General features: G+C 41.7%; 1 protein-coding gene across 5 annotated transcripts in view; it reads left to right on the forward strand.

Moving 5' to 3' along the window:
* Positions 1-8,265, forward strand: part of KLF7 (KLF transcription factor 7) — a 98,383-nt gene extending 90,118 nt beyond the window's left edge. For all 5 annotated transcript variants that reach the window (XM_051848248.2, XM_002712596.5, XM_070070304.2 and 2 more), the window contains exon 4: positions 2,106-8,265. In XM_051848248.2, coding sequence (XP_051704208.1) covers positions 2,106-2,157 — 52 coding nt within the window. In that variant the 3' untranslated portion in view covers positions 2,158-8,265. The remainder of the gene's footprint in view (positions 1-2,105) is intronic.
* The last annotated feature ends 7,999 nt before the right edge of the window (positions 8,266-16,264 follow it).

Genomic DNA, 16,264 nt, shown 5'->3' on the forward strand with positions numbered 1-16,264 from the left:
CCATCATTTTCCTGGTTCTCTCTTTACATTATTTCTTCCATTTTTAATGACCCTTGTAATGGACCTTGGCCATCCAGTATAATCTCCCTATTGTAAGGTGAACTGATTAGTAAATTAATTCTGTCTACAACCTTAGTTCCCTTTGGCCATGCAACAATACCATCACAGGTCTACACCTGGGGGTTGGGCATTATTCTGCCTGTGACACTCTAAATTGGTTGCTCTGTTCTCCTTCCTTCTCAGTCCACAAAGCAGAAGAGGCTAAGTGTATGGGCTGTGGAGTCAAACTCTCTGGGTTCAGATCCTGGCTTTGCTACTTTCTGATGATATCGCAGTTGGGATAAGAATGGTACCTCTTTTTATAGAGTTCTTGTAAGGATGTCAGTTTTAAAAGAAGCACCTGCAAAGAGAACTTCCCAACTTGGATCGTCTTTCTCTAGGACATTGGAATGAAGGAAGAAGGGACACAAGGAACAAAGAAGGAAGGAAGACAAGAGGGAGGGAGGAAAGAGGGCAGTGAGCTGTGCCCCAGGACAGGACAGAGTTGTGCGTGTGAAATGCTAAATTCCCTACAGAGTACATTGCTTTTTCTGTATACCAGAGACATCAAGTACTGGCTTTTAAAGAAAACTAATCATTGTTTTATAGCAAATCAAATCCTATTTAGAGGTATCTCTAAGGGATTTTCCAAAGAGCTTGTTTATCCGAAATCAGGGCTTGAAATAAGTGGGTGTAACTAGAATTGTGATTATACAGGATGTTACTGAATTTGATTGTTTTCTGCTATACTTTCCCCATTCTTAGGTGTTTTTCATTGAACATTTGTCCTGTTTCACTTCCTTGGAGTTTTATCCTGTCCGTTTACCTATTTCAGGAATAGACACAAACAGAGGGCATAGAGAATGTTGGGTTTAGGGAAAGGGTGGATTTTTGTTTGTTTTAAGAATGAACAAACACAGGGAAATCCTGCTCTGAACAGGAAACCCTGATAACCTGAAAGGGTTAGCTTTCTAATATCCTACAAGAGTTTTGGATTGTGGGCTGTTGCAGCCTTTGAGGGAAGCTTCAAAACTTAACCATTGGTAAGAAAGTGGCCTTTATAGAATCTGGGCATGATGCATGTCCAAAGACTTTCACACTTTTGTCTTCTTAGGTAATTAGAATGATGATCCTAATAGTTGACATACATTGAGATTTTGCTGTATTCCAGGCAACATTCTTTTTTATTACCAAGTTTTTAAAATTTTTCAGTTCTAAAATTTAACATTTTAAACATTTTACCACATTCCCTTCGAGTGTAGAAGTTATATAATACACATATGTACTAATTTTTCTTGAAAGCAGAGCTATTAGTATCACAAGGTGAGTGATCCTTGAGGATCACAGTGGAGGGAAGAAGGATGTATTATGTACATGGTATTATTCAATGAAGCAATGTTTATAACCATATACCCAATGATTTGAAATCCAAACAGTTGTTATGCTCCATATATATTGACTTTCACAAATAAGGGAAAACATTCTGGGTCTGGCTTATTTCGCTTAGCATGATGATCTCCAGTTCCATCCATTTTGTTGTAAATGTCAGGATTTCATCTTTTTTATGGCTGAGTAATATTCCAACATGTAAATATATGCCATATTTTCTTTATCCAGTCATCACTTTATGGATATATAGGTTGATTCTGTGTCTTTGCTATTGTAATTGAGCTGCTATAAACATTGGAATGCAGGTGTCTCTTTCATGGGCTGATTTCATTTCTATTGGATGTATTCCCAGGAGTGGGGTAGCTTTTCTAAGTACTTTATGGGATCATCTGGTTTAATCCCCACAATCACCCTATGAAAATGGTACTATAATGTTTCACACTTAATGAGGAGGATTTAATGCAGAGAGGTTAATATGCTCAGAGTCACTTACTATTAGAAGAACTGGGGTTTGAACCCTAGCAGTCTAACCCCTGAGTTAACTTTTATCACCCAGTTTCTCAATACATATGTATTACCTCTCTTTAAGACAGGGTGAATAATTTCCCAAGGGTGATGGAAGTTGAGATCTTTCCTTGAACCTCTCTAATTTCCTTGTTGCTGTTTGTATTTTCTAGGTGTTTTTCCAGGTCTGACCATCTTGCCCTCCATATGAAGAGACATATCTAAAAACCCTAAAGGCCAGAATTGCCATGGCATCGGCCAATGTCTGAAGGAATGCTGTGAGGCAGGGGGCTGGACTTCAGGAGGGGACCCATTGCCTCTCAGAAGAAAGTTCTCACTTATAAACCTCTGTGTACACACACACACACACACACATCCATACACACTCACACAGACCCACACACATACACACTGTCAAGCACTCAACTATATTGAAATATATACGTCTATTCTTTATGCCTTGCCCTAGCCAGATGGTAGAAGACAAAAAAGAAGGAAACCAGGTGAACTCAGCAAGGCAGACTGGCTGCTTACTTCAGCACTATTGGAATTATTTCCCGCTGTTGCCAATGGAAATCAAAGAAAATGGATGTGACGTCTCTGCAGGTGGACGGCAGTACGAGGGGCTTATTTAACTTGCTTCTCAGTGCAACTTGATAGGAGAACACACCGTCTTAAAGTTGCATATGTGTAGCACTAATGTTTCTTTTTAAATAGTTGGGGGAAAATGACCTAGAAAACCAAATTGCAGTTTGGTAGCCAAAATTAACTCTTGGTTTATTTGTCCTTTGTGTGTGAAAAGTCCTACTATTCCGTGCGTCAGACTTCCTCACAGAACTGTTGATTGGTTTTGGTTCTTCTTAGTACCACTGAGATCTTTCCAGTCGATACCAACGGCCTTAGGGCGGCAGACTCTGGAATTACACCTTACACCTTTCTGGCCTGCATTTCTCTAGACTGCACTCTCAAGGGAGGAGTTTTCTTTTCTTACTTTTTGACTTTTGCACACCATATGCACTAGGGATTCTGGAAACTTCTAGCATGACTGCAAAGTGGCCAAGAGAATAAAGTCCTTGATGATAAATCACAGTATATCCCTTGAGCCTCACCTTATTGCCAGTGCTAGATTTTTTCTTTTTAATCTCTCTGTTTTTGCTAACGAAAACTTGAAAAAGCTTATTTGGAAGCTTAAATGTTTTACCTTTTCTCCATGGACTAAACCTCTCCAGAACTCTCTCTCGGCACGTGGATGTCCAGCTCTCGAAGCAGCCAATCAGATGGGACATCACAGTTCTCTCATCCTCCTTGAGGCATGGTGACCTCAGCTCACAGTGAGCGCCCACTGTGCTGTGTGTCACTGCTACCCTATAACCAGTTACAGCATAGATGTCGCTAGTCTCAAAGGGCAGCTGCGTATTTAATCTAACTCTGGGTTATGACCTGACACAAAGCCAAAAATATCACTCTTTCCAAGAATGGGGAAAACTGAGGATGCCTCCCAAATCTAGTGGCTTCACAAAACATCATCCTAGCTTCCTCTCTCATACCCACTGAGCTCATATTCCCCCACTTGTCAAAACACACAGTTCAAAATGCCATTGTGGGAACGAAGGGTTGACCTTTAAGGAAAAGGTTGAGGAGTTTCTCTCATGTTCTGTCTAAAAGGAGAGACGTGTTTCTAATTTCTTTTTGGCTAGGCCCACCATGACTTGTGACCTAGAACACCGGGGTCATCAGAGGCCTCGCATTCACTCTGCAAGCTGACTCCATGGGGGTTCACATTCCTCACTTGTCATCCCCCACACACATCAAGTGGTCTCTCTCTACCCGCATTCTTAGCTAGCTGGCACTGGCCTCAACTCCAAAGACTGCCTTTAGGACCATTATATGGCCTATGCAAGCAAGCGGGGTGGTTATTAGGACAGATTGTATATTTTGTATCTTCTGGGACCATCCCTTCAAGACAAGTCTAAAAATCAAAAATGGCGTTTGGTCCGCTCGTGGCTGCTGCTCCTTCTCACCAGCTGGCTCCCTTCCTGCCCTCCTCTGACTGTTTGACTCATTGACTGTTAAAATGTCACCCCATACATATTTGGGATGCAAAACTGAAGTCTTTAAAAGGAAACCATAATATAAGAAACACAAACACATATATGACAACAACCTTCAAGATCCTTGGCATTTGCGTTTTCAGCTTTCTACAACCTTTGTTTTCACTGAAATGTTGAAACAACTCATCTGAGGGTAATGGAACCTCCTTATCACAATGCTGTAGCTGCCAGTTGGACACTTGGGGCATTTCGAGGTCTGGCCCTTAGAATTTTCTTGCTCTTTTTCCTTTTTTTTTTCAATTTAGACCAAAAAAAATTTAAAAATTTTAAAAAATTTAAAAAAAGAAAAAACATCCTAAACACATATTCACACACAAAAATCTGTCCATTTGCCGGAGGCAATTATGTATATGTTAGTTGGAGGGTATTAAAAAATCAGTTTTATTCCAAAGATTAAAAAAAATAGAAATGACTTAGAAACAAGTTCTGGAGCACTGCTTGCTGACAATCTTGTAGTTCTCTACTGCATTTGAGTGCATTTTGTGGCCAGTCCATCAGGGCATACCATGGGATTCTATTTGAATGTGTGGTGCATCCTTTCTGGATGAAGGATGTGTGAGGAACCTTGAACCTCAGCTGTATTAAACTGTAGCGCCTCCAGTCAGTGCACTAGATGAAACTTTAGACACCCCGAATTTTGTTGGTTCCTTTCTTTTCCTTTCCATAGCAGCCTCCAGCAGGAATGCACGCACACACCAGTGATGGCATTGAGCCATGGCTGCCACGATTTACAAATGTTCTCTCCCAAGCTGGAGCTGCTCTTGCCTCTCAAATGCTATTATTATTATTATTATTATTATTAAGGATTTATAATACTTAATTTAATTTTTGAACTGACCAATGCAAGGCTCTATTAAAAAGAAAGTTTTTTTTTTAAAAAAAAAGAATGCAGAAGAGTAATCATTGCTTGTTTGCTCCCTTGTTGTCATCTGTGGTCTCTGTTGGACGTGGCAGAACAAAGGCCCTCTGATCCTCATCAGTGTCTGAAATGTTTGGTAATTTTTCTCTCTTTTGTATCAGTGAGGTCCTTTGTAATCTGCTCCTGACTTTTCTCAGAGCAGGGTGCACTGAAACACGATGATGGTGCTTGCTTGCTTCAGCGTTATCTGTTGACCGTGAGAATTGGCCTCAGAACCTGGTGGGTGCTAAGTGTACGGCTTTGAAACTGTTCTCTAGCCCAGACTGACACCTGTTGTGGTAACCAGTCCTAACTGTGGGGGTAGGGGTAGCCCCGACTGTTTTGGAACTAGATTTATGAGAAATGTTCATCATCTCTGAAATGGCAGAGACCTCCAGAGTCAACAGCCTGAAGACAGCTCTCTCCCCCACAGGACTGGTTATTTAAAACAGTGCTTTAGAGGACATTTGAAACACATTAAATCCATTTCTCATTTAAATTGTTACCTCCTAGCATTCCAGGGGATCCCAAACTTGCAAGGAAGAACCTGGCATCGTGTTTCTGTGGTTGTCCTCTCAAGCACGCTTTTTCCAGGGTTCAGAGTGTGATGTGTAGAAAAGTGTTTCTAAGCCGCTGACCATTTTCTTTATTTCAAATTTTGCTTCTTTCTCCTACCACGTGGCTGTAAGTCAGAGATGTGGATGCCTGAAATTAAGTTGCTGCTCCTAGCTACTGGCCTCCTGCCCCACTCAAGGGTGATTGGCCCCAGCTTAATGCCTGGTGGTGATGAGTATCACGTCTAGAAAAAGAGAAGTTCTGATTCTATGACAAAGCTGCATTTTGTAAAAATCTTGGAGACCCCTGAATGAACTCCATGCCAGCCATGTCCTCCTCTCCACGCGCTTTCCCTTGCAAAACCCTTCAAATGCCTCCTTTTCTCAATGCCATCGCCTCCCCACCTGCACCTCTTGTGCCCTTTTACATCTTTGATAGCCTGATTATAACAGGGTAAAAAAAGACAGCCAACCTCATGCATGTTAGCAGAACTGATTCCTAGTTTTAAAAAAATCTTCTTTGAAGCCAGAGGAGATTTTTAAAGGACTTTAGTTTGGGATAAACTTTGAGCTTATCCACCTCTATTTGCATCAAAGGGTAAATAAAATGGGGTTTTGGGGGTGGGCATGTCCAGGGCACTCAGACTACTCTGCCTAATGGTCTTCACTCCTGCATGCTGTGGCAAAGCCAAAAGAAAGAAACTCAGATTGCAAGAACAACCAAACCTGATGATTACTTTTGATTATTCCAATGATTTCCTCTATGGAAGTCACTTCATAACATGTAAAATATAGTGGTAAGTGCATGAATTGTTTTTAGGAAAGGGAAGAAGATAGGGTAAGTCAGAGAGATGCCACATATTTTACTAGAAAAATAAAATTTGTTGCTTGTTTCTTTCTTAAAAAAACAAACAAAAAACCACAAAAGGCCAGCATTTCTGGCCGCAGCTTTGCACCCGGAACGTTGCCAAGCGAAAGTTCCCTAAGTAGAACCTGGTTTAAATGACTCCTGGAAGCTTTCCCTTGCATTTTCCGGAAGTGACCATCTGCCAAGCACAGGAGTGAGGGCAGAAGGGACAGACTTGGATTCTGGGTGCCGGGATAAAACTCGGCGAACATGGTGATAGCTCGATTTGAACACTAAGGGCCTGGCCTGAGTCGACATCAATGCCTCTTTGATGGCCTATTTTCCTCAATGAGGATCTTTGGAACGACAGAAATGTGTCAGAAGAAGCAACACCTGCCTGTAAACCTGTGCTGTCCCATGACTAACCGCCTGAGGCCTCAGGGCTTTCTCTGGCGTTTAACACTCTCCTAAATTTCTGTTGGTTCCTAAAAGATCCTGGAAAAGGGGGGAAAAATCAAGCTGCAATTAACTTCCTTATGTGCATCCTTCCGATATAGTACTGTATTCTTCAGGTGTTTTGCATTTGCGTATACGTTCTCGGGAAACAGGTATCAAAAATGGAGAGAGATCCTAGGCCGTCGCCCCACAAATACCCCGAACAAGATACTTTTTTCCAACAGGGCTCCCCTCAGTGATCACGAGGGAAGGGTGATGCGTTCTTTGTTGGGGACTGTTTATACACTTTTTTTCAACTGTGAGCTTTGGAATCGTAAATTGCTTTGACTCCAGCTTCCGTCTACTGCCATAAAATGGACCCCACGTCAGACGAATGAGGGTGGTGTGCGTGCACGCACCTAGACACGTGCGCATCTGTACCTATTGTACCTTCGCGGAAGGAAAACAGGCTACTGACGTTTTAAGAGGAGTAGCCACCAGTGCCTAATATCTTTTGGGGGGGATGGATGCTTATAATTGCCAGTCTATGGAAACCACACTGGGAGTTCCACATGGAGGGGAGGGACTGTGGGTGGGGAGAGGGAACATGTGAATCCTAGGCCTATGGACTGGAGGCAGAGTGATCTCTGCAAATCTGGGTCCTGCAGGCTTTTGGGCTCATTGGCTGGTTCTCAACCTTTTTGTTTTTTTCTCCCCAGCATGCATTTCCTAGCTAAACCCAGCCTTGGTTTAATTTCCTTACCTTTCACTTCTGCTTCATTCCAGGGAGGAAAAATACACCTGTTAATGGCCAAGATCTCCTTGCTAACACAGAGGCAAAAATAAATGTTTAATGTTTTGAAGCCTCCCCTTACCTTTCCTGCCACTCCCCCACCCCAGCCCCTTTCCACACTCCCCCTCCACTTCCTACTCTCACCATACACTTTCCCGGCCACCACACATTTTTGTTCACATTTCTATTATCCTCTTAACAGTTGCTTGAAGAAATTTATTTTTGCACTATACATTTTCTTTTTGCCAGATGTGTCTAACAAGTGTGTTTGGAGAGACCTGCTCCCAGCCCCCATCCCTCACCCTGTCTCCCCGGTCACATTCTCTCAGGCCTTCTCTGGTATTTATAATATATCACAGAAGTACCCAGTCTTATAGCCCTCGGTTATGCCTTTTTTTGACATTTTATTTTTTTTAAGCTTTTTATATATATATATAAATATATTACTTTGTCAAGTTTTTTTGCTGTACAAAAGTCTTAAGATTTAAAACTATTATTTGTATTATATGATGGTGGTATGTTAATGTTACAAAATTATTAATGAAGAAAAAATTTATTTTTGTTACTGGTCTGTTTCATAATTCTTTTTTAAATTGGTATATTGTAAGATATCTATGCAAAAAATGTTATGTGACGCATTTTTATTTAAGAATGTAATATGTGTAATAAACAGTAGAATGTGTTTGGCCTTGGAATGCCTTACTGTATTTCTCCTGAGCTTATTTTACTGGGGGAAAAACATCCTCAAAAAAGACACAAATGGATCCTTCTGTACCTTATAAAAGTTTTCTTTTTCTGAGAAAGGGAAGGCAAATGTTGTAGTAGATAATTTTTGTTTGGGAGGTGATTGTGTGTGTGTGTGCATGCATGTGTGTTTGTGTGTATGTGTATTTTGTGATTTCAATGGAGTATCTCTGAGCCCTAATAAGAAGGGACGTTGAAGATGGTTTATTTCCTCAAGGGGAGAAAAGAAGCAAATGGCTGGTGGTTATGAAAAGCAATATTTTAGTATAAGGTGGATTATGGGATGTTATTTGTTTAGGGGGTTGGGAGAAGCTTATTGAAAGCAGTTTATTTGGTGAGAGAAGGAGGCGGTTTGTTCTGTGATGCTGTGAATTAGAGACTATTTGGAAGGGATTATTGGAAGCAGTTTGTGCAGGGAAGGAGAAGGCGAAAGGTTGGAGGGAATGACTTAGGTGAGGGGTGGGAGAGGAGATTTCCAGTAGACACTTGGTAACCAAGTGGGCAAAAAATCAGAGGCCAAGAGATTCTGGTGGTTGTGCTGAGTACAAAACGGTAGATGCAAATAACAGCAACCTCAGACGCCAGGAAAAGAGAGAGATGGAGGTTCTCAGAAGTGTCAAGAACACTGAAATCCTTCCCCTCTGCACGTGGCTTCTGGGGAAGAATCAGTAAGGATGAAGGGAGAGAATCCAAGCAGCGGCCCAGCATTCGTTGCTGAGCGAGTTCCCCCGGGAGTGGTGTCATTATCTGAAGAAAACAGCAAAGGTGTTTGCCACACAAAACACGGTGCTTGATCAAGCCTTCTTTGCCCTCTTTGGATTTAGGGAAGTAAGCCTGGTGGTGAGTGACCTCCACCCCTAGTCAAGAGACTCTGATGGGACACTTGATAGCGATGTTAACATTAGAAGCATGGCTGTGGTGTTGCACTTGCTGTGTGGGCACAGATGCTTCTTAGTCTCTGAACGGGAAATCAGGGGTCAGGAGTGGGGCAGGTTGAAGGGGAAGCTGAGTGATTGTGTCTGTGCTCTAACAAAGCATGAAGGAAGCAGCAGGTGCTGCAGGCTCAGGACAGTGTCTAGTACAAGCTGCTGCATCTCCAGAGCAGGCCAGCAGTGTGCGCACACAGCAGCCCAGGGATGACCCACCAGACACTCCATGATGCCTGTGGCGAAAACACCCAGAGTCCACAGACCTGCCTCCCAGGCCCTGGTCTTTCAGTCACTCCAGCACTAGATAAAAAATGTGATTCTCATGACCAAAATCATTTAGCCGGAAACACCTTTGAGCAAGAAGGGATAGGATAGCTTTGTGATACTATCTAAAACAAGGCTTATTATTCTGTTTCTCTAACTTACAAAATCATTTGAACTTGAACATTTTAGGTGGGGGACGACCTTCACTGTGCTGAAATGGTAAGAGGACACAGTGGTAAGTCTAATCTGTTTGGCATAAGGAAATAAGTTGGTTGATGTAAGTGAATATTCCTGAAGACTGAAGCTCTGTTATTTAGGCATAATTTTTGTGTATAAAAAGGTCTAAATACTTGTATATGTTACCAACATTGCCGCCTTTTTGAACTTTTTTTTCTTGCACTATGATACGAATTCAAGGGCTACTCCAGACAGCAGAGTTGCTTGCCCGGACACTAAATGAATCTGCTCTTTATACTGAATGGCTGCTACTTTCACTGCTGTGTTCTCTCCATTTGGAAGTTGCAGAATTGTGTATTACCTTCTAGCAGTATTTATCTCCTGGTCAACTGGTGGGTCAAATAAGCAAGCTTGGTAACTTCTTAAGTGCAAAAATAACTGAAATTCAAATTCAACAGGCAGTCATCTGGAAGTGTGACCTGGATGTCCTGGGGGAGTACAGCACCATAACCCTCGTGACAGCTGTCATCTGAGGTTGTGTATCCAGTTGGGAACACTGGGCTAATGGAGTCTCCTGAAAAGCCGAGTTTAGTAGAGTTGATAAATAATTTAGTATTTCTAGCTCATCTTCCACTTAGGGGTTGAGAAGAGGAGATTGTTAAAACTTTTAACTGAAACAACATTTTTCAGGTTCCTGGTAGGTAATGGTGTTTCCATTATGAGCCGGTTCACAATTCCATCTCCAACATTTAATATTTTATCTGAGCCTTTAAAAGCTATCACTATTGACTGGCTTAACCTTAATATATTTAAAAAAATCTGCTTCATAATATAGCTATACATGCATATATGCTGTATTTAAAACTAATGAAATGATGACAAACAAAGCTACAAGAGAGTATGTTTGCATGGAATTTTCCATGTTACATGCACTGAAGTTGGGCTACCCATCAAGACTGTGTAAATCAAATAGGCATTTTTCACCACTGTGACCATTTGCTCTTTGAAAGAGAGAATCTGGCAGTGCAGAAAGATAAATACCATGTGATCTCATTTATATGTAGAATCTGAAATAGTTAAACTCATGAAACAGGAGTAGAATGGTGGTATCCAAGGGCTGGGATGATGTTGGCCAAAGGAGTCCCAATTTCAGTTAAGTAAGAGATACAAGCTCAAGAGATTGTAAAACATAGTGACTATAGTTAATAGCAATGCATAGTATTAAAAATTGCTAACTGGATTTCAAGTGTTCTTACCTCAAAAGGTGATAACTATGTGAGGTAATGCTTTTGTTAATTAGCACACCGTAACAATTGTGCAATGTATACATATTTCAAAACACCATGTTGTACATAATACATACAATTTTTTATTTATCAAGTTAAGTAATTAATTAAAAAGCAGATGGCAAGATTGAGGTTCAAAGAGGGTATGTGACTTGATCAAGACCAGGGAAATAGTGAGTACCAGAGCTGGCTTATAGTTCCCATGTTTTCCATTGCAGCAGACTGTCTTCTATACCCGCTACTTCAAGGTAACCAGGAGCTGGCTGGTATATGTCTCCAGCAATGATATCATAATTGGCAGCCCTGACTTAATCTTCTCATTTCCTCTCCACCAGTGACAGATGTGACTATAATATAGTCACAGAGGTGACTATAATACAGATAGAATTATCGCATGCTAGAATTGGACGGCATCTGGCCTATCTCCACTACTCCCACATTATTAGAGTCAATTGAGGCTCAGAGAATGCCAGGTTGGCCACAGTCACATAACATGTCCTTTGCAGAACAGAGGTCACCCCAGGGTCTCGATTTGCAGTTATGCTCTATCAGTCTGAGCAATGTTTCTTAAATTTTAGAGTGTGACCTTCAAGATTCTTGCAAAATCCTTGTGCTACTAATTACTTCCTTAGTCGTTTTCTCTAAACTGATGCACTTTGAAAGCTCTGAATACGTGTTTTAGCTTTGTCCTAAGCAACAATATTCCCCAAACCACTGGTTTAATAAAGTGTCATTCTGTTAAGTACAAATGAAAATAAATAAATAAATAACTTAAAATAAAAATGCTCATCTTGTTACATTAGAGCTCCCAATTACTGCTGGTGGGACTTGAGAGGCATTATTCTGTGCCCTTCTCTAAAATCTATACTGCACCATTTCTCTTTAGCTAATTACTTAGTCTATATGAAGCTCCTTGGAGCACATTTCAAATTGAATCTAAAACTAAGTGCATGTGAAAATTTAATAAAGACTGATCTGATGACTGGGAAGTTACTTAAGGATGCAGAGGTCTTTTAGGAAGATGGAGAAGATATGGCCTGGGAGTAAAATGAGTGTGGTGCACTCTGTGCCTCAATTTCCTGTCCTTAGAGCACCCCTCTTCCCTCAGAGAAAGGCACTCAAGCTCATGGTCAAGTCATGCCTTGATTCTGTGAAGGGAGCCCTGAGTGTTGGGCATTGGCTGCACTGAGAAAGTCTTGTTCTCTGGATTAGCCCAGTCGACAGTCAGTGCCTAGAGACGTATGCATGCTGTGAGGCTCAGTTTCACACCTCCTCACCTTCATGCCCGGATTCCCCAGGCCAGCATCTCTACATCACCTGTGCATACAATTCAACTTCTTTTTTTGCCTAAAGTTTTCCTATTTCTAAGCTACATCTATCCAGGAAGAGGTGCCTCTTTGCGGCTTTCCGATCATGCGTATCTTAATGTATGTGAGTTTATTCCTTCCTCTCATGTGAAAAGGTTCTAAGTGTGAAGAGGATGAGAGAGAGAAAGGTCACAGACAATTGAAGTGAGTGAGCAGCCTGGGGACTCGGGTGGGAGTGGTAAGCAGCCAGGCAGGCAGTGCTTTGCTCATCATGGCAGAGCCATAGGACAGTCTAGTGATTTCATGAAGGGACTGACGTGGTATTTAGTGGCTAGCAAAGTCTCCTACATGATCGAAATGAAAGCCCTCAGAACTTATCACAGTAAACAGCTACTCAGCAAATTAGTAACCTCTAGTTAGATAATAATGGCAATTATGATCTCTCATTTCTGGACTTGATTCTGTTCTTCCAGCTTCCAGATCTTCTGGCAAGCAGAAAGCCCATAGTCACTCTATAAAGATGGGGATGTATTTGAGGGACCAGGGGTGTGTTTAAAGGATCATCATGTATGGACTCTAACATCAGAGCCAAAGCAATAATGATATATTTCTGTGGCTCGATGACATACTGTGTTCTTGGGATTAGGTTTGCAGACTGTTCTGAGAAGTACATAAGCTAGGCTTGTAGGATTACTAGTCAAAGAAGCCAAGCTTTTAGAAATGAAAAACCCCGATCTTATTTACATACTCTGGTAAACTCACAGAAACAAAGACCAGATTTTCCACTTAAAACCTACATTAATTGTTGCAAGGTCAAATTTGTCAAAAAATGTTTTCCTTCTCAGTTTTAGAAATATCTAACTACATTCGAATGTGCAGAGTGTCTGATGACAATATGAATGAGTGATTAAAGTTCATGTCTTGTCTTTGTTTCTTCAAAATTTTAACATCTTTCTGTCCCCAAACTTGTTTTTTTTTTATGTTTCTTCCCATTTATCCTATTTTCTTGCCTTTCCTTTCTCTCCCCTTTTTTCCTTCTGGTATCACAAAAAAACCACTGTGAGGACTTGGCTCCAAAGTCCATGTCCAGGGTTCCTCTGATGACCTGGCCCCATCTTCCCTAGGTGCTCTTTCTTCCTCCTGCTCTGTGCCCGTCCCTATCTTCCAGTTGGAGGGAACTCATTTTTCAGCATAATCTAGAAAGAAGCTACTAGTAAGATGCTTTTGATTGTTTTCCTGGTTTCCCTAGATAGAATTAGAAACAGAAAACTGCAGGATGACATAGAGTATTCCAACACAACTTCATTTGTTAATCTGTGTGATATGCCAGCCCGTGAATCAACCACTTGGCGTGCATGTTGTATAAGATGTGTTAGCAACATACTTACAAATCTCAACGTTTCTTAATAAGACACATGAGAAATACAACAACGACAATAATGAATTAGCTGTTTGTTGAATTTTAAAGCGTCAGGATTAAAAAATATCGGATATAAACCACCTCCTTAGCTCACAGTTCTTTTCATTTCAGTATAGGTGGGCTTTGGTTTACCCAATGTAAATACAAGTTGAGCGTCCCTTACCTGAAATGTTTTGCACCAGAAGTATCCTATAGAAATGTCTATTTCTGAGTTTTTCAGGTTTTGGAATATTTCAAAGACTTTACCAGTTTGAGCATCCCTAATCCAAAAACTGGAAACCCCAAACCTGAAACTTTTTGAGCCTCATGTCAGAGCTTAAACACTTTCAAGTTTTAGATTTTTAGATTAGGAATGTTCAACCTCTATTTCCCAAATAGATATTGGCTTTGGTTTCAATGCATGCAGAAACCTACTGTGTGCAGTGTTTTTCAGGGTGTGGATCAATGATCACCTGCATAAGAATCACCAAAGATTCTTTTTAAAAAATCAGTCTTCTGAGTTTCACCCCAGGCCTGGGACGGCAGCAGCTATGTGTATGCGTGTGTTAGGGAGGAGGTGTGAAGGGTAGAGCCTGTATATCTGCATTTGAACAGTCGTTCATGGTCATTCCAGAACACCCTGGAGTCTGAGAAACACTTGCATTGAGGGATTGCCTTGTAAATCAAAGCAACATCTCTATAAGGCAAATACACGTTCTCTAGTTTTATTATGTAAAAATATTGATTAATTTAAGAAGATTTATTTTGTTTATTTGAAAGGCAGAATTATGGAGAGAGAAGGAGAGAGAGAGTGAGAGAGAAAGAGACAGAGAGACAGAATTTTCCATCCACTGGTTCAATCTGCAAATGGCCACAACAGCCAGGGCTGAGCCAGGCTGAAGCCAGGAGTCAGGAGCTTCATCCAGGTCTCCCACGAGGATGCAAGGGCCCAAGAACTTGAGCCATTTTCTGCTGTTTTCTCAGGCACATTAGCAGGGAGCTGGATCTGAAGTGGAGCAGCCAGGACTGGAACCGGCTCTCACATGGGATGCTGGCATCTTAGGTGGTGGCTTAACCTACTATGCTAAACCAGCCCCCCAAAATATTGATTTTAAACATCTCTACTTGTAATTTGTTAAAGCGTAGTGCATCTTCGCAATGGGATGCATTTGTTTAGGGCCTGTCACAAAAAGAGCTGTCTCCACCCCCACCACTCATTGGGTGACTTCCAAGGAGGCGATTGTTTAGGTAAACTCCCAAGAATGTGCTGAAGTGGACCTTCCTAAGTTTTTGCTTAGAAAAGATCTCTATGGTAAAAACTCTTTGGGGATGTGAATTTTTATTTCTTGGGTTTTGGGCTTGTCAGCTTGTACCCTGAGCTATGGCAGGCAGAGCCTTTTCTGGCAACCAAGATGCCAATCTAACCAACACTGCAGGACTCACCCACTTTGGGGCGCAAGACCACAACTTGAGACTCACCTGTAGTTTCTGAGAGGCCAACGACACATCAGTACGTCAAGTCCTATTTGCTTTTTTAACCCTCTGCCTGCGTCTTCATTGCCCCCTTTATGCCCTTGAACTCAACTTTTAAGTAGAAATCATGTGGGACTGAGAGCTTGGAGGACCCCTGTGTGTGTGTGTGTGAGAGAGAGAGAGAGAGAGAGAGAAAGAGAGAGAGGAAGCTTGAGGCCACTGTGTGAGACAGCTGTCTGTTCACAGAGCTCTTTGCACTAAGCCTGGTTTTATGTCCAGACTTTAGCAACAAAACTAGAGGAAGGAATATGTGTCACAGTTGGAAAATAATATGGGCTTTTCTATATTCTGAGAAAGTTATTCTAAAAATAGACCTCTGGAAGACCTAGCAGGGAAAAATATGAGCAGAAGAATGTTCAAAATGATTGTGAATACGCTTCCTGACGATGTTGGGATACAGATTCCTGCTTCTGTCTCTCCGTCCTCTGACCTGCAGGACCCCGAGAGGGTGCGGTTGGCTCAGGGAACAGGAAGGGAATGGCCATAAATCTGAGCTAATTTGGAAAGGGAAGGATGAAGCAGATACGCAGCAATCAATAGAGCGATGTCTTGTTTTGTGGTAAATGTTTACTGGCTGTTGCTGGAATGTAATCCTGCTGCCGCAGCACACGAGCAGAGGTGAACCGAGTTCACGTAACGTCCTCCTGTGTCATTAATAGCCAGCCCTTCTGCACGTCCCAGAGTCCAGAGTCCACTGTTTCCAACTAGGAGAAGAGTTTCGGCTGATTCCCCATCTCGCCTTTACCTTTTATCACGTCATAATTCCCCAGAAAGGCAGCGAAATGGCTGATTTTCTTTGCTTAGGACAGGATGTACCAATGCCACTCACCATTTCCTTCCACTCCTGAAAGTGTTGCTAGGGGAGCAAACAAGGGAATGAAACCACAATGCAAACAGGGCCTAAATTGTTCCTTCCCTGACTAAGCGGGAGGAGTGATGCATTGCTCAGCCCCCCAGGGGAAAAGAGGCAGAGCATGTGCTTCCTGGTCATGGAAAGGAGAGGCTTTAAAAAATGCCTGGACTGAAAAGTGAGTGCACTAATTGATTGTTAATGA

This window comes from Oryctolagus cuniculus, chromosome 3 (genome assembly GCF_051225735.1).
Source record: "Oryctolagus cuniculus isolate XC-2025 breed Fujian yellow rabbit chromosome 3, ASM5122573v1, whole genome shotgun sequence".
NCBI classification, from domain to species: Eukaryota; Metazoa; Chordata; class Mammalia; order Lagomorpha; family Leporidae; genus Oryctolagus; species Oryctolagus cuniculus.